Raw genomic sequence first — 19,239 nt, forward strand, 5'->3', positions numbered from 1 at the left:
CGCTCCCACCGGCGTAGCCTGCAGATTGTCCGCGGGAGGTCGTGCGCCTATGGCCCGACCATCCCGGGCCCGCAAGCGCCAATGACACCTAGTGGCAATTCGGTTTACTTACGAGTTTCGCTATCTCGCTCTCTCTCTCTCACTCATCCGCGAAACCAATCAAAGAGAGAGACGCAGCGAGCATCGAATCGCAGGGTGGGGGGATCGCTCCGGGAATTAATACGAGCGAGACGACCGGAAAATACGGAATTCGTATGCTCCAAGACTCGAGGTGCATTTAAACACATTTAAACCTGACTCTCAAAGGGTCCAGGTTGGCGCAGGTGCGCGTGGGTGGAACCTCTCACCGTGCCTTGTCTATGGCGACTCGATACCCTGTCCCGATAGATTTCGCAATGTCGATTCCGCCGGTTATTCGGCGCGATGACATGTTCCATATACATGCGCTAGGAACAGCTCGAGATCGTTATCCAGCGGCTAGGGAATTCCGGGAGTTCTTTCGAGCACTTCCTTGGATCACGGTTAGCGACGGGACACCATAATGTTTATTAGCGGTCGGCCCGCTAATTCCAAACAGGCAATCTTCTCCGTACGTTGAGCGCTCTGGTGGCTTCTTTACGGTCACGCACTTATGTCCGTTCATTTCCGGGGAGGCCTTCCTCTTGATTTCCACCCCGCCGTTCCCGGGTTACTGGGCGGTCCCCGTAAGAGAATAAATCATCGGGGAGGGCGTTCCACTTTACGCCAGCGAATTTAACCCGCGTTTATCTCACATTTTTGTAGACATCCACCGACCTTTCCCTTGACGCTCGAGGGACGCGTGCGAAAATCGCGCAGAGAATGCCTCGTAAAGGTTCAAGCGTGGGACCCGTGAATCCTATGTCTCGTAAGCGCCTTTTTTTATACCTCTGATCCTAAACCCAGGTAATCGACATTAAGCCGTTGCCCCACCGCGACGTCACAGGGTCGAGAGGTTCTGAAAATAAAATTAAAAGCATACACACCACCTCGTTTTTAACAGGATAAGAAACGGATGCGCATTGCTGTGCGCGATAAGCGCATGTATGTGTCCTGGCAATGACTTGTACATACGTCCGTGTACTTGCCCGGCAGAGTATGATTATTCGAGCGAAACTTATCCAAGGGAATACACGGTAGCGCACTCGAAAATTACTTGGCACATACGCGATGTGACCTTACACTTACGGATGACAAAACACGTATTAAATATATCCTTCCTTGGCGAGGGCTCGTCCGACCTCCTACGTGCTCGAAAGGCGTAAGTGTGCGCGTTCCTCCTTTTTTTTCTTTTTTTTCTTTTTTTTCTTTCAGTCTACCCACGCCGAGTTACACGCTGAAAATGATGTAAGAATTTGTTACGGGAATGACAGGGTGCGGGTGTGAAGGTGTACGCACCTCGGCGTCGAATGGTGGAGAAGAATGAAGGCCATAGTGATTTCAACTATCAATGAACCAAGAACGAGCCCAGCCGGCGACGTCTTCTACCCATCGTCGAAGTCTCCGAGACCGGGCCGTTCTGAAACGTCGGCCCACGATAAAGAATGCTCCACGCCCGCCGACCTCTAATCCGCCTCGCTTTCGTAACGGCCTCTTGCAAAACAACCGCTTCCTGTAATTATACGAGAGCCTCGTTAGAACGATTGTCGCTCGGCCCGTTGATTGCCAATTCTTGGTTTCTGCACGATTAAAGCTGTAAATCTCGCACTCCGTCAAGGCCGCTGCGTGAATTGGGTCAACAAAATTGCACGGATTTTTTTTTTTATCTGCGGCTGTGTCTCAGAATTTTTGACAATAGTTTGGGATACATGCGAATTAAATCGAGTTTAATTGTTTCCCTGCTTCAGCCGTGCTCGAGCGCGGCTTCAAACGTTCAAATATTCCCGCGGGTACAGTCGTTCGAGATCTCGATTCGAACTCGATACGGCAGTCGACGGTCGACAAGTTCACATGGTTCGAATGATGATTTTTTTGACAGATGATTTTTACCCAGTTCTTTGAAAACACTTGTGAATTATGTCAAGCATTTTCTGCAGACTTTGTAGTCGGACCTGTGATGAATATGTAAATGTTTTCGATCAAGAGGGTATACATCGGTCGCTGAAGTCTAAAATGGACTCCTGTTTGAAAATTTCGGTAATACATTTCATTTAACATTGTAAAGGTAGAATTTTTATAATCACTGCAGATATTTATCATTTTACAATTTGACAGGTCTTAAAAGATGACGTCTTACCGAAGTCGGTTTGTACACCGTGTTGTTCTAAATTGGATAAGTCATACGAATTCTTTGAGATTTCACAAAATGCTCAATTATTATTAGAAAAAATATATCATTCTGAAAAAAGGATTAATAAAAGTGTTGGCAATGAGATCAAGAATTTTACAATGACGGATAGCGATAATGAAAATGCTAGTATTTCTGAAACCCAAGTGCATCCTAAAAGAAAAAAGTATAAACATAAATCAACGTTACAAGATGTTCCTGTAAATCCACGGTTTTCAGAATTATTCCACGGTTACCCATGGTCCTGCACAATTTGTGAAGAAGCAAACATGAATTCACCGCAGGTTTGTAAACGTGCGTCAAAATAAATAAAATTATATTGTACAGTAATATAATATATAATTCAACAGCTAAGAATTATTTATCACAGGAAATGTGCGAACATTACAAGACAAAGCACAACGAGATTCCAACGTTTAGGTGTATTACATGTGGAAAGCGGTACAATTTATACAGGAGCTTCGTCAGACATTTCAAGATGCACAGAGATTCTAGGAAATACATGTTAGTATTGATTTTACATAATCTTAGGTTCCTTTATAGTGTCTAATTTTTTTTACAGTTGCACTATCTGTGGTAAATCATTTGGTCAAAAAAGGATATTACGATCTCATGCAACAGTTCATAGCCATGAAAAACCACACAAATGCTCGACATGTGGGAAAGCATTTAAAAATTCCAGTTCTCTTTACGTTCATTGCAAAACACACCAACCAGATGAAGTTAAAGAAAAATTCTCTTGTGAATTCTGCCAAAAAGAGTATATATTATTTGCTTAATATTATACGTGTTTCACACTTTTATCTATTATCACTGATTAATTCTTTTACGCTAGATTCTCAACAAAACATACTTTAGAAATCCATAGAAGGGTTCACACAGGAGAGCGTAATTTCATGTGCGACATTTGTGGCAAATCGTTCATAGCTAAAGGATCTCTAGTTTATCACCTACAGGGCCATGACGACACAAAACATACTTGTTCAACCTGTGGAAAAGCTTTCAAAACTTCAAGACTTCTAAGTAAATGATTTGCAATTTATTCTTTGCACGAATTATTGCAAATATTGAGGCTAATTAAATTCATTCAAATTATGATTTATGTTTGTGCATAAAATTACGTTGTATAAAAAGCTTATATTAATTTCAGCAAAGCACTTGTCATTGCATTCAGTAATGAAGCCTCACCAGTGCGATGCTTGTGGAAAACAGTTTCGTGAACGTAGTACCTTGAAAGAACATTCTCGTATACATACAGGGGACATGCCATATGGATGCGAGCATTGTGGCAAGCGTTTCCGATTTGCAGGAATTTTAACGGTAGGCAAACGTACATATGTCAATATTAAATTAATGCATGTCATACTTTCTCTAAAAAATCGTTTGTGTCATTATTTACAGGTACACCGAAGACAACACACAGGCGAGAGACCTTATGCATGTGCGGAATGTAAACGTTCTTTTACTAATTGGGCTAATTATAATAAACATATGAAACGTATACATAATTACGATACAAGCAATCCAGAAAACAGTAGAAGACGTGCTGCCCTTAGAGCTATTTTAAACACAACGATTGCTGATACTCCAAGTGTTATTGTTAATAAAACCGAAACAACAGGAGAAGGTACTGGTATCACATATCAGGGTTCTGACACATAAGTATTTACATTCTGGTTTTAAATACATATCGGTACGATTATTGCACGATTATTGTGCCAATGGAATAAATCACATTCCTTCTCTTTTCATTTACCCTGCCTTCATTTTATTCCATTAATAATAGTATCACAGAAAATTCACAGTTAGAATTCTGTTACTAAGTGCTCCTGCTATAACGACATAAGGAAGTCACTTTGAATTAAACCCTTATTCTTTCCAAATATATTGAGGCATGATATTGTCATTACGTATAATTTGATTGTTAATTTTCGGCCTTCTACTTGAATTATGGGTAACAATCATTATCAACACACGTCAGTGCTTCACAATGATTAATAGGTGAGATAAGTCACCTATTAACAAATTAACTACTTAGTGAACAAATTATATTCAAAATTGTCTTTAAAATGATCAATACATTCTGAGTACTCTGCACGGCACGATCATATTTTCTAATGATCACTTCTGATTTATCACTTAATTCATTATTCAATTTACGCAGATAAATTGCTTGAGCAAAAATAATAGAATAACATTGCTATTCCCTATCGTTAAAATAATATTAGGCTAGCGTCTTTTAAACTTTAATGAACATTTACAATCTGAGATACTGTTCAGCAATTCCGGCACTGTCACTACACTTCCAGAATATTGATAATCTTCAATTAAGAATTTTTCTTTTCCGAAGAAAAATAAAAATGTCGAATAACTTACGTGGTTGGAAATTGTGTTAGCTAATATTTGCACGTTATTAATGAGGTGGTACCATTTTGCGTCATGCAGTCTATGATGTTAGCGATAATGAAATATTGACAGTGTCAACATCATCGCTGACATTGTCATCCTTGTTGTGATTTTCAATGTCCACTCGTTCTTCCTGAGTGGATACAGTCTCTTCTCTCTGATTTTCCCTTTTTCTCTTTTCTGACAAATTGTATTCTCGAATTAGAAATTTATCCGACAAGTTGTTACATATACAAACATCAGTAGACGCTTCGAGACACTCCGGTGAACATGACTCTCTCGTACTAAGTTTTGCTTCGTTTTTAGTCAACTTTTGAGTGATTGTAGGTTTCTCGTATTTACAAATTACTGCGTACATATCACCACCCAAACGAAGGGCCAGCCACCGATTTTTAACCACCGCTAGTTTCAGACATTCGCATTTCATTTTAGCATACAAATTTGTATGCAAAGAACGTCCCATCCCCTCGATGACTATAAGGTCTACCTTATGCTTCACCATCGCCAGACAGAGATCCAGATTTAACCGGCTGTTAAAAATGAAAGTGCGCTTTAATATTACCGTAATGTATAAATATTAGTAAATAGGTCTATGTCGCGATTAAACAAAAATTACCTTAAATCTAAGCAAGGTCCAGCCTGTGAGGTTTCCATAGCAATCAATCTTTTCTCCTTGACAGCACGCTTTATCACTCGACATATTTTTGCTGCATCTCTCAATGTAACAACTAGCTCAGGATAAGTTACGTCATTCAAGGCTGGCATAGAGTTGGCACACAAGATAACCTAGATGATTTTGGAAATAAATGCTCTTTAAACAAAAGAAATTACTGCGGACTATTTAAATTTAGTGGTAAGCTGTGGCAAAAATCCACATAAAAGATATACAGGAACTTAACGTATAAAAATCTAAAAAACCTTTGTTCCTCTCTGCAGCAAATCACGAACAAAGGGTAATATTCCGAGCACTATGTCAACGCCGCTGTTATCGACAAATATGGCAGCACATTTATGTGGCGGAGCTTCTTCAAGCCTCCTTATCCATTCGTCGAGGCAATCTTCCAGCCAAGGTCTTCCTGAATTTGAAAGTGATCATACGGCGTATCCTTAGTCTTTTCTACCGATCGGGTGTCACCATTTAACCGCTAATCAGTGTTGACACGAACACGTCGAATTGGTACTAAAACGCTACTTTACCGGGGATTTTTGCTTGAGCTTCTTCGAAACCAAAATCCGTACATTCCATCATCTCGGCAACCTCCCTTGCTCCCCAATCGAACATATTCCCAGCCAGAACACCTAAAACCAGCTCTTTTATTTTTTCAGCGCCCTCCAACCTGTCTAAGGCAGTTATGCGGTCTTGCAGGTACATCAGCGCTTTGTCGTTTTCCAATTTCTTTTGCTAGCATGGACAGGTAATTAGGTCAGAACAAAACCTCGGTATAAAAATGCGAATCACTTGCACTTACATGCAAATATGGATCTGGAAAATCGAATTCTTTCATGCAGTGTTCGATGGTATCTAAAAGAGTCCTGACGGTAAGAGTTCCATAGGCACTGAAAAAAAAAATTACAAAGATTCTTACGCCAAATAAACTAATTCATACATCGAAGAGAAAATTTAATGCAACGTTTAACTTACAAAGGTTTTAGATGAAGATAGTGCAATCTGTTAATATACTTTTCCTTCAATTTACTTGCCCTATCTTTAGCTGTTGGACTTTGTGGTTGGCTGTGAATGGCACGAGCTACAAATTTGTCTATGGACTCTTCGAAGCACTGCAGCCAGTAATCTCTATTAAAAAAATTAAAAACGAAATTAAAGCATATATAATCATTTGTCGCAACTGTAATAAATAAAAAACAAACCTAGCTTCTTTATCTTGAGCAAGATCTGTTGTATCCGGATTATAAGTCAAGGGATCCTTAAGCAGAGGACAAAATGTTACCGCTGTCTCAGCTTGATCGATCTCTAATTGATCAAACTTGATTCCAAGATTCGTAGAGACAGGATCTTTAAAACCTGACGATCCGGCATAATTTTCTAACCAACTGTATTTATTGGACTGTTCAGCACCATAGAGAAATGCTCCAATAGCACCAAGATATCCTTCGTGTCGCAGAAACAGAGGTTTTACCTTTCCCTAAAAAGTAAATAAACATAAATATTTTGTATACTCGTTCCATAAAGAATCATTGCAGGTCCTCAACGTGATACTAACATGTGACCAAAATTTAATAGAATAAGAAATAGTGCGCATTGATAAAGGATGATTTCGTAGGAAATATCCTCCAAAATAAACTTTATCCATGTTATGTAAGGATGCGTACAAACTCGCTATTTGCCCGATGTCATTACTAATTGTTAATAACAGAGATCTAGCAATATCTGCCTCTGAGAAGTCACGTGCATCTAAAACAAATAAAGAGTTATTATTCAAGATGTCAATGAGACAAGATCTGATAAGCAAAGTAAATATCTCATTATTACCATGTCTGTTATTACATGACATTGCTTTACCAAAGGAGGAAGCAATCAGGTCTCCAGGGAGACCTTGTATAGAATAGTCACCACCATAAATATCCTTTACTAACATATCAACTTTACGATGATCTCCTTGTTCTGCCAGTAGCAGTAATTCATCGAAACCCTAAAGGAACTTGTTACATCATTTACATGATAAGCTTTGATCTTTCCTATATCTGTTCATCGATTCTATAAAATTAAGATTTACTGGATTTTAACGCTACCTTTGCTTTTGTGAGTAACGATCCCAGTCCCCAGAATGTCCCACCTCCGGTAGCTGTACCACCTACCCTTTCGTATTCTTCCTCGGATTCAACCTGTTGATATCAATTTTGCAAAATGTTCACATTTTGTATTAAAACCAGGAATACATATATTAATTTAAATTTACCTTAAGCACACTGACACCGCTTCCGATATTAACCAACATGTATGGAAATATATTGGGATTTGCTTTCTGAAACTTGTATTCTGGATTACCATGTCTTTCAAATTCAAATGCTTCGTATGAAATATTTTTTAATAAAAAGTTACAGCCCTTTATGAGACAGCATATCTCATCTTCTTTATCGATCCTAAAAGTGCCAATAATTCAGTACACACGACTACGCTTGCATAACAAAAACAAAGCATGCCAATACGTACAGTAATCCTAATTTGTCTTGTAGCAGAGATGTATATTTATAAGCTCCTCCTCCAGTAACTTTAATGCTTTTGCCATGAAACCTCTCGGCATTAACCAAATTCGCCTTGACAAAATCCAAACAATTCTCTAGATGTCTCGTTTCAAATTTAACAAAGTGTAGCCTGCTACCTTCGAACACCTTATACTCTCGTTCCCCATTGTTCCCAAAACCTGCATTCTCGTACAATGCTTTGCGATAACTAACTGTTGAGTAGTAAGCAATTTTTGTCAAAGACAATCCTGTAACAAGGCAACAACGTAAGCTATTCTATTTTCCTTCCTTCCAAAAGATAACCTCAAATTTTCAAAACCGTAGAAATAACTTGGCGCGGTAACGGCCTTTTGATAAAACAATGTGACGTTAAACCTACCTATGTCAATTGCAAATTTCTGTGCATTTTTCAGATTAGCAAACACCTCAACCGCCGGTGGCAATCTAATACTCCGTGGATGGGCCGGATGGGCTTGGTCCTCGTCGTTTTCTGACATCTCTTCGCTCAATGGATCGACCGGCTTCTCCGCGAACTCCTTTCTTGAATAAATCAAGACGCACCAGGGAACATCGCTCCTACTTGACGCTTATTTATAGTCCTGTAAATTATCTGATAATTTATCATCAATTCAATATTTATCTCCAGCAAACCTTTTTCCTCGAACTCTATCGAGGAGAAATGGAAACACCGAGACTGTTGCAAGCTCGCGCCGCGCCCTTCGGTTGACGCACGCTTCAATTCGTAAACGCACCAATCGAATGCATTGATAGATCAGTGCGTTTGCACTGAACTGTCATCTAAAAGCCCGATAACGCAATGTCTGAAAGTCAATCAAGTAGATAACCAAGCGTACTGGAAGCAAATAATTAAGGCATTGAAAAATAAAAAATGGTAATTATTGAAGGACATAGAATGTTTACTTCCATCTGCTCGCGTCTCATTTAGATACACATCGCACGTTCACCACTTTATGTCATAATGAATGAAAATTACGTTAAGATGGTTTAGTGAAACCTTTCATGTGCTCAAGTGCGATGAAGCATACAAGGGTTTGGTGGTATATACAGAAATATTACAATCCTAGAAATTATGGTTCGATCATTGTTGTGCAGTACTATTGCATTATACAATTTTACGATTGTTACAAAAATAGGATTGCCTATGTTCAAACTGCAAGGAAATGTGTACAAAAGTTGGAAATAAAGATGGATGTCCTCTTCCAAATACGTGTTAACTCTTCAACAGTTATCGTTTATGTATCTAAGTAATATTACTTTTTTTTTAATATGCACTGCTAATGCATTTACATAACTACATCACGACTGCTCAAGCCATTAGTAGATACTCTTATCTAGAGTTAGCATTTGTAGCGATTGCGCTGAACACCAAAAGTCAATCGATGATATTTTTATATTTACATATCTATTTACAGCTATGGTCGTGGTGCTCTTGCATCCTAAGTTTTAAATGTCCAAACATTCGACAAATGTTTAATGTTTTAATCGTAGCATGGAATGTGTCCTGAGATTCACGCCGCTGATGCACTTTTTGTCTTTGAGGACGATGAGAGCAACTTGAATTTTGTACTTTGCAATAAATTATATGAGCCATATGAACAGAATTTATCTGACAAAAAAGGAATATAAAAGGCTCTGTATAATGGATGGGACCTGCAACAAGGATGTAATTAATCGATACATTTACACGATAAATATCTGAGAAGCATGATTCTTGATTCTAGCATTTGAATAGTTTACTTGAACTTACTCCGAGGCATGTAAAAACTTGGACGATTTAATAATAGTAAAGTGATCAGGTTGGTGAGAGTAATTTGGTTCTAAAGCTGTTTCCGTGCCAAGATCCAAATCTAGCACAAAGTGACACCTCTCGATATCAAACTGAAAAACAACGATCACATTATTTTTTTTATTTAAAAAACTGGGTATTATAATACGGCTTACATATCGTGATGGCTCTTCTCTATTCAAGTCATTAAAGTTTGACTGAATTATACTCGTGGCATTTTCTTGATCCGGGAAAGGTTGTGGAAGTTGTCCTTTAAATTCGGATTGCAAGAATTGAAGCCTCCAGCTACATAAAGAATTAAATTTAGTTGAATAGATACTCTAAGATACTTTTTCTGAAATACTTACTTATTTGATGGAAAGAAGAAACTATTAGGAAAACGATACCATTCTTTCCCAACACAAAAATTGACATTTACATCAGTTGGAACTTTTCCTTCCGATCCAAGCTTATTAGCTTCCAACATAATTTCCATTGGTGCATAATAACCTACCATAATTGGTAATAATTTCAATGAACATTCTAAATCCCACGCACGTGATCAATTTAATGAAATATGAATTTTCATACCTTTATATAATGCAAGAGATCGTGATAATCCAAGAAAACCGCATAATAAAAATGCCATAACCATAATATGTGTAGTGTATTGCAGATAATGACATGTTATAGGAACTGAACTCAGTTGAGTTCGAACAAAAAAATATAGTTTTTGAGCAACATCCACTGTTACTGCTCCAGCTAGGCAGATCATGGGATAAATTGGAAATAAAAACCGCTCTTCCTGGAAAAAAGAAAATAGTGTTTTAATAATTCTGACCTTCTATCCTCTTACCTAAAAATTGATTTTAAGTCAACAAATTGCTATCATACCTTGTGTGATTGAAAAGAGAAAACAAGCATCCAGAGATAAAGTGGTGCCAGCGAATACCAATAAGGTAAACATAAAGGGTTTCTAGGTCTTGCCGGAACAACAGACCAAGTTAAAAGCTGCAAAATATTAAAGTGTATTGAATGGCAACTACGCGAATAATTTGTTTAAATTACCAATCCAAATGGAGCCAGCAACGAGCCGATGAAGACAAAATTGAAATTCAAGAATCCATTGACAAAGTAAAAGCTGAAAGGTTCGGTTCCATAGATATTGGGACCATGGCTGGTGAAGACATTGTAAAGAATTATATTAAGAGGTGCCACTACTAATTTACCAAAGTACATGGAATCAATCCATATCATTGGAACCAAAATCACAATGGCAGATAATACTGTCCATTTAATGAATTTTTTCCACTCTTGTCGGCGAATTAACATTTCTGCAGCAATAGGTAATCTATAATGGTAAAGAAAATTATTGTAATGATTTTTTCTAAATTGAAAAATAGTCATGAACATATGTAGATTATTACCCAAGTAATGCTGCAAAAGGCCATCCTAGTAACGAAGAAATAGCAGTAGCAAAGATAGCAAATTCATATTTCCGATCGTACCATGCTCCTACAGCTACAGTACTTAAATACCTACAACAGGACTATGTTCGTAAAGACAAAAATGAGGATTACCATTAGAATTAAAAAACAATTGTAAATTAAATTGCATGAATTATACTAAATAATTAAAAACTATAACTCATTTATGTACTTACATTGAAAATGAAGATGGTAGAAATGCTGCACTTGAAATAAACATGCCTGAGCTGACAATCAGAAATACTAATGTCATTCTTGCTATATGAATTCCGAATTCCCGACATACATTCCTGAAAAGTATATAAGATCATCGTTTGCTGTAATCTTTACGTTTAGTTATACCGGGTATGAAAATTAAAAGAATTCATAGCACGTACTTGTAGAAATATACTTCCGATAAAGCACAACCAACAGATAGGAGGCACCTGACAAAATAGAAAACTAAAACTGGATTAGGCTCCAATAGATAGTAATACAATTTTGCAGGGACCATGTGAATTAATAAATATGTATATGATCTCAGGGCAAACTCAGGACTGTATTCCCACGTTTGTTGGCCAGTACCATAAAGCAAATAATGACTCTGCAAATAAATAATCATTTATTATCGACCATGAAAAAGGAGAGAATTAATTTTAAGCATGTGAAGAGAAATGTTTATTTGACACCTACCGGCTCCCAATAATTATACGTTTCGTCACAGTCAGTTATGTGGCTCCATATGGCAGAACAAAATCTTGCCGATAATAATAGTTTAAATGCCGTATCACCTCCAGGATAAACAAGTCCAATATCCGAAGAATCCTCTGGTCTAAAATAAAACGGATACACGTCATTACATGCAATATTATATTTTCTGCCATTTACATATTCCCTGTTAAGACAATACTCCACGTATAAATATTTCTTATCTAAGATCTGTCTCCACCAACGTATTTCTATAGAAACCCACATGAAAGGGCAGGTATGAAAAATAGAAGCCTTTAAATATTTATTGAAATATTTATGAATATCCTCCATTACAACATTCATTCAACTAATGCTCTTTAAATATTAGTATCAGAAATGTGTTAACTGGATTACTGTAGACTTTGATCAATGTGGGTATAAATATCTAAAGATCTAAATAAACAACAATAAATTTTGTTTACGTACTTCGAATATTTTCTGCCATTGTTTTTTTTCTGATCTTTCTTCAAGTAAAATAATTGCCGTTGACGTTGTCGTGGTCCCATGATAACGCCGGTTATCGACAGCTGTCGATAGCTATCACTGACAATCAACAGTAGTAGAGTTGGATGAATGAGTGAATTCTTGGGATTTTAATTGAAGCCTACTAGCAGATAGTAACCAGAATCGTTGAATCGTCACCTACAGGTCATTCGCCGAACTGCTCCACACTTAGCATGGATACGCTCCCTTTCGCGCAACAGATTTCGCCATTACCTGCCTATTTCAAAATTTTTTCGTTTCCGTTTTAGTAAAACTTTTATGCAGCTCAATTACAAGTTGTACGAAGACTAAGACCCATGAGCAGAAATAAGTAATCAGGTGAACGTGTTTCAACGCTTAGCATGGAAACGCTCTTTGTTAACGTTAATGTAAATGTAATAACCTAAAATACGGATCCTACCTTAGAGCTAACGTATCTCTAACATGATACGAAAAAATATAATTAGTAAGGGGGAGACAGTGTCTCATGTATTTACAAAGTTTATTTTTACTGTGATACTTAAAACCTACTTAATTAAAATTCTTCTCATGGATCTGAGAATGTACATACTTAATTATCACAATTATTGATAAAATCTTAGAAATACTCTTTACATGTTCTTTAAATAATAGAACCACACCCACGGTAATGTACTTTCCAAATCTATTGCTTACCACTTTCTCACGTGAACTTTCGACTGTAGTCTGGTGGAGCATCTATATAATCTTGCTGTATATTAAATAGGTCAGATTTATTTTTTTCTAAATACTGCAGAAAATTTTGGAAATGTGTCAATAAAATTTGTATGCTTCTCTCATCTAGTGTTGTATAAGATAACATCCCTCCTAGCTTGACTAGGAACATAAGATTATTACAGGTCAGCTTTCTTTCGATGAAGAATTGTTAAACGTGTCAATAAAAGGAAATTACCAAAGAGCCTAAGCAGATGGAATGGTCCGTATAACTGGCTAGGTAATGTATCAGGATGTTCATTCGTTATCTCGTCGAATTGTAGTCGTTCCCATTTATACAGTAGCTGCAAACCTAACGTGGTGTTGAAATACTCCCTAATGCCTTTTGTAATTTCTAATGCACTTTCTCTGTCAATAAAAAAAAACATCACCTAGTTAGAAATTCGTATGTTGTAATAAAAAATCATTGATATTTAAAAGCTCAGAAACACATACCTGCTACTTTCATTGCTAGGTCCTACCGTTCTTGATTCTACAAAATCATCCAAGACCTTATCGACTGTAATTCGAGCAGGTAGATTCGGAAGCTTATGGAACCTTGAAACTGCCTCCCATTCATCTATTAGTAGTGTTTTAAGTTCTTCTGGTATTTTTATTCTAACTTCAACCTTGGTAAGATATTCCTCCGTATCGCCAGAGGGTTCCAACCGACTGAAACCAAGAATTTTTTTTAAATATAGATAATGAAAGTATTGAAATGTTAAAGTTGCATATAAAATATGTAAAAGAACTTACGTTCGTTTCTTGCGGGGTGGTTCAGATGGAGAGTCATGAGTAGAGGGTATGAGGGTTCCAGTACTTTTACTAGTTCTACCAAAAGTCCTTTCTGAAGTAGCGACTGGAGTGCTGGCACGACTATCACCTTCCTTTTCTCTACTACCTTCGCTCCTACGTCCCTGTGCTTTAGATGTGGTTGCACTTTTCTTATTTCGATGTGTCGATTGTTGATTGGAATGTGCTCGTTGAACTTCTCGTTGCTTTTGTACATTGGCTTCACTATATTTAAGTACTCGACTTTCCGGAACCCATTCATCCCAACTGTCAAATTTAATTGTGTAAGCATTTTAGCAAACCTATGTAAACTTCATTTCTGTAAATATAATTATTTGAGTGTTCTGGAAAATTAAACTTACTTTTTATTCCAACCCGCATAGTGAATTAAATATTTAATCTGTTTCTCCTTGGTGATAGATGACTTCAGGCATTTGGCTTCATAGATCAATGGTCCATGAAAACAGAGAACTTTTTCTCCTTGAATGAAATATAAAACAGTAAACCATTTGTTTACATTATTCTAAATGTGGAGGTTATGGGACATTTAGAAACAAACAATGCAAAAGAATGGGGCATAATATCCGGGATTCTAAAAACACCGGTCAATAATTTAGGCAATGAAAATTGTTGGAAATTAAATTTGAAATTATTATTAATACCTTCTTGAAATTTGCACTTTGGTGGCATTTGTAGTTTCCGTCTCGAACTATGTACTTCCATGTACTTCAACACAGAGATCTGGTAACACTGACGGGTAGCTCACTTGCACCAACCACCAGGAGCAGCACAGGACAATCGCACGACGCTGCCCGTGAGTAATCTCTCAACTTATCTCTGGTATCAGGTGGCAAGTGAGGTCTAAATGTATGTATATAGTCTGTGTCAGCAATTTGAACTTTTTATATATTTTTATATAAATGTATACAGAGCAGGACTCATAATTTTTTTTTATTCATAGCTCTTACAGTTCATTAACGAGTTTATAGATAATTAAATTATTGTGTAAATGCAAGATGTGTAAAAAAAGTTATCCGATATAATCCATGTAAATAGTAGTTTGATGTTTGACTGTGCTATTACAAAGTACATTTTGTTTTATTTTTGACTAGCAGGACCTGGACCCTGCTCCTCAATTGTTGTTATAATTTAAAAGATGATGCTGCGAAATGTGCCGAACTTGCTGCGTGTCACCGTACGTTTTATATTTTATACTTCTGTTATTATTTTGAACGAGTAGTTGAATCTATCAACACTTTTCTACACTGTAGGTTTTTACTCCAAAAATATGTCATCGAAATATGAATCTTGTTCCTGTAGTAGTGGAAAAAACTGGTCGAGGAGAGCGTGCATATGACATTTATTCACGTCTTCTGAAGGAAAGAATTATATGCCTTATGGGACCGGTATGAGAAAACCTAACCTTTAAACACAGCTTACCATGTAATAGATTATAAACAAATTAAGGGATACAAAAATTTCAAATTTTTTGAAATAGATTACAGATACTGTAGCTTCGCTAGTCGTAGCGCAATTGCTATTTTTACAATCGGAGAGTGGCAAGAAACCTATTCACATGTATATTAATTCACCTGGAGGAAGCGTCACCGCTGGCCTTGGAATCTATGACACGATGCAGTACGTCCTTCCACCTGTTGCTACATGGTGCGTTGGACAGGCATGTTCGATGGCAAGTTTACTCTTAGCTGCTGGATCTCATGGCATGCGACACTCACTCCCTAATGCCAGAATTATGATACATCAACCCTCCGGTGGAGTACAGGGTCAAGCTACGGATATTCAGATACAGGCTGAAGAAATACTAAAAATGAAAAAGCAGATTAATAAACTGTATGTAAAACATACAGGGCTGGACTTACTTAGAATAGGTAAGTGACTAAAATTATGAAATTTATTTCTAATACCTGTATCCTACAAAATTTTGCAGAGAATAGCATGGAAAGAGATAAATTTATGGATCCTTTAGAAGCCAAAGAATTTGGAATAATCGATAAAGTGTTGGAACATCCGCTGCAAGAGAAAGAAGGGAAAGAAGAGTTATCGGAACTATCGGAAACATCTAGTACGACAACTCCGTAATAAGTGTGCATGACAGTGGTGATAATATTTCATAGTACTGTAAAACGTTTTTATTAATATTTCATAATAATAATATATTTAATAATCATCGTTATAAAAAGTATTCTATATGACCGCAGTCAAGCAAAGTACGATGCAGATGCACTTATACCCTTGCTCCGTATCAATGGTTTTGATTACTCCATAGACATTGACACGTTCTAACAAAGAGAGCAAGTTTAATTATAAGAACAAATGCAGTCTTGATAGGGGCATCAAGCATCTATCAAGATAATTGCGATTAATAGTTTCACCACACACTTATGGAAGACGGCATTACATAACAATACGATTGGCAGAAAAATTATACAGAATAAATTTAATCGAAGATGTACGCACGTACGAATATATACATGTTCCATAGAATTTTTAGCTATGTGCGTTTTTCTGGGGGGCAATCTACGTAATACAATATGTATAAATACATATACATGAATCAATTTTTGATATGTTCTCCATCAACACCGATATTTATGTCGAACCTAGTCGTCCGCATTGCTGGAACAGCGATGTCTATGACACCTCAGGTTCCGAGATCCTTGAAAAGAGTTAGAAGGCAAGCAATAACGCGTCCCGCAACATTGTATTTATAAAGTTCGCGAAACGGTGGTAAGCTTTCTAACCGTCTTCTATTCTTCAGTCTTTAAAGAAAGACGAAGTTATATACCGTCAAGACGAGTTAGCATATTTTTCGAGCAGCTTTCCTCAGCTATCGACTTGACAAATCACTGAGGACAGACTTGAGCATGTGCGAGCATTAAAATGTCTTTTTTCTCTTTAGGAAATCTAAGCTCGCGACCCGCAAGGCGAGCAGTTTCAAGTTCTCTTTCGGCAAGGGCCAATTCCATGGCTACTACTCCACCACCGCTCTCGTGTTCTCTAGCGACCCAGTCTAGTGCCATTTGACTGCGCATGTCATCATCGAGAGCTCGATGACTGTAATGAGCAACAACCTCCTGTCTGCTGCATTGCCTTTCCCTCATTGCTTTCAAAGATCCATTCCAGTGAAGAAGTTGAAATACCGTCATGAGCTCTTGAAACTCCAGCATGGTCCTTCCTCGATTGCATTCTAACATAAAACGAAATGCACCTATTCCCGTATTTGGATCCTCCTTTTCATCTCCGCTTCCCTGACAAAGAATTCTTAAGTTAAGGAGAGAAACACAATAAAATTTAAAGATGCTCTCTAAATTAGAAATAAAATTACAAATTTTTTAAGCGTTTTATGGGCTAGAATCAGTACCTGCGTTTGACCACCAACACCATTCGAGGTAGACGAAGGCTTGGCAAAGCTGGCGCGTGCCTCGGCAACGGCCTTCTCGATGAAATCGTCCGTAATTTTCCTAGAGGGATGTTCGTTGAACACAGAATTCATCAAAGCTATTTTAGCAGCCGATCTGCGTGCCTCTGCCTTGGTGGGACAATTCTGAAAGCTCCCGAAGCAAGATCCTCCAGGTAAAGTGACATAACACACGTACGGAGGACTGGCACCAGGAACCGATTCGTATATAACTAGGGCACCGTTCCGTAGTTCCGTCCCTCTGCTCTGTTTCATTTGCCAAAATTCTTGTAATGCCTCCACAACATTTACTGCATTACAAAAAAAAATAGAATCTCAGCATTTAACGGACTGTATTCACCCCGACGTGGACATTTTTACATACCTCGGCCATACCCCTGCGTGTGTTTAGCAAAACTGTTCACGACCGCATCCACAGCCTCCCGGAGCACCTGTTTAGCTCGTGCATCGACAAGTCCACTGGCTACACCCATATTTTCTGGAACTCGAGACTTTGTCTTTGTTGGCATAACGCCTTGCATCACCTATCAGCAACTCCCAACCATTTACCCTAGAAAGTTCACCTCGTTCGTAACATGCCAAAGGGTAATTAAAACCCTCAAAGGTAGGGGGACAAAAACGTAATTAAAGATGAGATTCCACCGTAATTTTACCATAACTTGACGTATTAACGTCACCTGCAAGGTGATCACCTACCAGAAAGGATCAGTTCTGCGCAGCCGGACTCGGTCCCACGGTTCCAGACACCTTCCTCCGTAGTCCTCCTCCGTGGAGGATCGTTCCCTTCGGTCTCGACCAGGGGGTCGAGCGGTCACACGTCTGCAAAAGTCCGAGTCAAAGTTACACAAAGTTAGCCCGACACCGGTGGACGCGCGAGCGTGTCGAGGGACTATCAAGGGAGGACTCACCCGCGGACACCTCGCCGGCCAGGAATTCGCATAAATTACTCTCCGATCGGGGCACCGAGCGTAGCACCGAGTGCAGCGGGATCAAATTGCAAGACACATATAACGCGTTTAATGGCCCCCGGAGTGCCTCGGACCTCTGAGGGTTTCCAGAAAACCAGGGCCGCGAGACTTGTCGAGGGGCCCTCACCTACCTGTTACAACCTGTCGTGACTCGCACGACCACCGCCGGCGCTGAGCGACCCATCGACTATCGATTACCGATACAGATTTCTTTGTACCCCTCGAAATACAATATACGCTATATGTAACTAAAATGTTTATTTTTATTTCCTACGCAGTTCCATAAGCCTGTTATAAAACAAATAATATAACCTGCCTACATCGCATCAATACCAGGATTTTAAAATGCATCCGGACTTGGGAGCGAGGGAATTCTACATATAAGTTTTATGATTCTGTCGCAACGAAGTTTAGCAACGTTGAACTTTCCTGCGAAAATTTCCGACGATGGCTTGATTTTTATATGAAAGATTAAATGGGGCGCTCCAGAGGGAGGGTGGCCATGTTGCTGCGTTCGAGAGATGAGCTGGAAAACTTGTGCAGTTGGAATTAATTGTTTTCGAAGTGGAGGCGAGGACTTCTCCGATTGAGCCAGCCCTGCGACGGGGCAGTGGTTCTCCGGCCTCGCGGTGACCGCGGCAGGATCGGTTACGAGTTCGTCTGGCTTCCGCCGCCTTCTTTCGGTTCTCACGCGATTTTGGAGCCCCGGAGACCAGCGAGGTGACATCGACGAGTGGGCAGGGGACACACTCGCCGCGGTGGACGACCGAGCGTCGCCATTGTCGCGAGGCGCATCTGGCGCCATCTCTCAACGTGCCGCGAAACTTCCTCTACACGACGGAGAAATTCAACATTACCGACAGCGGAGGAAGAAATCTCACACGCAGGAACGCTTGATAAGAAAATAT

General features: G+C 38.7%; 6 protein-coding genes and 1 long non-coding RNA gene across 10 annotated transcripts; 2 read left to right on the plus strand and 5 right to left on the minus strand.

The window, feature by feature from the left end:
- Positions 1-3: 3 nt before the first annotated feature.
- LOC105702022 lies at positions 4-1,618 on the minus strand. Its single transcript, XR_001104267.1, has 3 exons — positions 1,417-1,618; positions 1,207-1,354; positions 4-976 (listed from the first exon to the last, which is right to left on the minus strand). It is a non-coding gene; the product is annotated as an uncharacterized LOC105702022 (long non-coding RNA).
- Positions 1,619-1,837: 219 nt separating this feature from the next.
- LOC105702134 (zinc finger protein 501) lies at positions 1,838-4,056 on the plus strand. Of its 2 annotated transcripts, XM_012429460.2 has the most exons (7): positions 1,838-2,154; positions 2,233-2,589; positions 2,676-2,809; positions 2,868-3,065; positions 3,141-3,328; positions 3,456-3,625; positions 3,707-4,056. In XM_012429460.2, exons 1-7 carry the CDS (start codon positions 2,035-2,037, stop codon positions 3,965-3,967), a joined length of 1,428 nt encoding a protein of 475 aa, XP_012284883.1. In that variant the 5' UTR covers positions 1,838-2,034; the 3' UTR covers positions 3,968-4,056. The 2 variants fall into 2 exon arrangements, with proteins under 2 accessions (XP_012284883.1, XP_012284882.1); XM_012429459.2 differs by having other exon boundaries at positions 1,839-2,154; positions 3,456-4,056.
- Positions 4,051-8,554, minus strand: LOC105702132 (pantothenate kinase 4). 2 transcript variants are annotated; one of them, XM_012429456.2, is made up of 13 exons: positions 8,295-8,554; positions 7,884-8,163; positions 7,630-7,813; positions 7,463-7,555; positions 7,203-7,362; positions 6,934-7,124; positions 6,581-6,855; positions 6,354-6,506; positions 6,181-6,268; positions 5,909-6,113; positions 5,630-5,787; positions 5,328-5,497; positions 4,051-5,241 (listed from the first exon to the last, which is right to left on the minus strand). In XM_012429456.2, the coding sequence occupies exons 1-13, from the start codon at positions 8,410-8,412 to the stop codon at positions 4,752-4,754; spliced, it is 2,565 nt and encodes an 854-aa protein (XP_012284879.1). In that variant the 5' UTR covers positions 8,413-8,554; the 3' UTR covers positions 4,051-4,751. The 2 variants fall into 2 exon arrangements, with proteins under 2 accessions (XP_012284879.1, XP_023287643.1); XM_023431875.1 differs by having other exon boundaries at positions 6,934-7,362.
- A 255-nt stretch (positions 8,555-8,809) lies between these two features.
- Positions 8,810-12,828, minus strand: LOC105702133 (alpha-1,2-mannosyltransferase ALG9). 2 transcript variants are annotated; one of them, XM_012429457.2, is made up of 12 exons: positions 12,344-12,828; positions 11,861-11,999; positions 11,566-11,771; positions 11,365-11,478; positions 11,129-11,239; positions 10,770-11,052; positions 10,596-10,712; positions 10,293-10,506; positions 10,070-10,211; positions 9,878-10,007; positions 9,684-9,814; positions 8,824-9,586 (listed from the first exon to the last, which is right to left on the minus strand). In XM_012429457.2, the coding sequence occupies exons 1-12, from the start codon at positions 12,421-12,423 to the stop codon at positions 9,445-9,447; spliced, it is 1,809 nt and encodes a 602-aa protein (XP_012284880.1). In that variant the 5' UTR covers positions 12,424-12,828; the 3' UTR covers positions 8,824-9,444. The 2 variants fall into 2 exon arrangements, with proteins under 2 accessions (XP_012284881.1, XP_012284880.1); XM_012429458.2 differs by lacking the exon at positions 11,129-11,239 and having other exon boundaries at positions 8,810-9,586.
- A 57-nt stretch (positions 12,829-12,885) lies between these two features.
- Positions 12,886-14,700, minus strand: LOC105702135 (mortality factor 4-like protein 1). Its single transcript, XM_012429461.2, has 6 exons — positions 14,587-14,700; positions 14,287-14,404; positions 13,889-14,191; positions 13,589-13,804; positions 13,332-13,501; positions 12,886-13,255 (listed from the first exon to the last, which is right to left on the minus strand). Exons 1-6 carry the CDS (start codon positions 14,645-14,647, stop codon positions 13,083-13,085), a joined length of 1,041 nt encoding a protein of 346 aa, XP_012284884.1. The 5' UTR covers positions 14,648-14,700; the 3' UTR covers positions 12,886-13,082.
- A 44-nt stretch (positions 14,701-14,744) lies between these two features.
- Positions 14,745-16,435, plus strand: LOC105702190 (ATP-dependent Clp protease proteolytic subunit, mitochondrial). The gene is made up of 5 exons (XM_012429567.2): positions 14,745-14,791; positions 15,040-15,119; positions 15,196-15,330; positions 15,423-15,813; positions 15,873-16,435. The coding sequence occupies exons 2-5, from the start codon at positions 15,081-15,083 to the stop codon at positions 16,022-16,024; spliced, it is 717 nt and encodes a 238-aa protein (XP_012284990.1). The 5' UTR covers positions 14,745-14,791; positions 15,040-15,080; the 3' UTR covers positions 16,025-16,435.
- A 143-nt stretch (positions 16,436-16,578) lies between these two features.
- Positions 16,579-18,391, minus strand: LOC105702189 (protein limb expression 1 homolog). The gene is made up of 5 exons (XM_012429566.1): positions 18,272-18,391; positions 18,060-18,182; positions 17,728-17,913; positions 17,307-17,653; positions 16,579-17,193 (listed from the first exon to the last, which is right to left on the minus strand). Exons 3-5 carry the CDS (start codon positions 17,882-17,884, stop codon positions 16,789-16,791), a joined length of 909 nt encoding a protein of 302 aa, XP_012284989.1. The 5' UTR covers positions 17,885-17,913; positions 18,060-18,182; positions 18,272-18,391; the 3' UTR covers positions 16,579-16,788.
- Between the last annotated feature and the right edge of the window lie 848 nt (positions 18,392-19,239).

The sequence above is a fragment of the Orussus abietinus genome, unplaced genomic scaffold (genome assembly GCF_000612105.2).
Source record: "Orussus abietinus isolate OABI.00-Male unplaced genomic scaffold, Oabi_2.0 scaffold46, whole genome shotgun sequence".
Classification (NCBI taxonomy): domain Eukaryota; kingdom Metazoa; phylum Arthropoda; class Insecta; order Hymenoptera; family Orussidae; genus Orussus; species Orussus abietinus.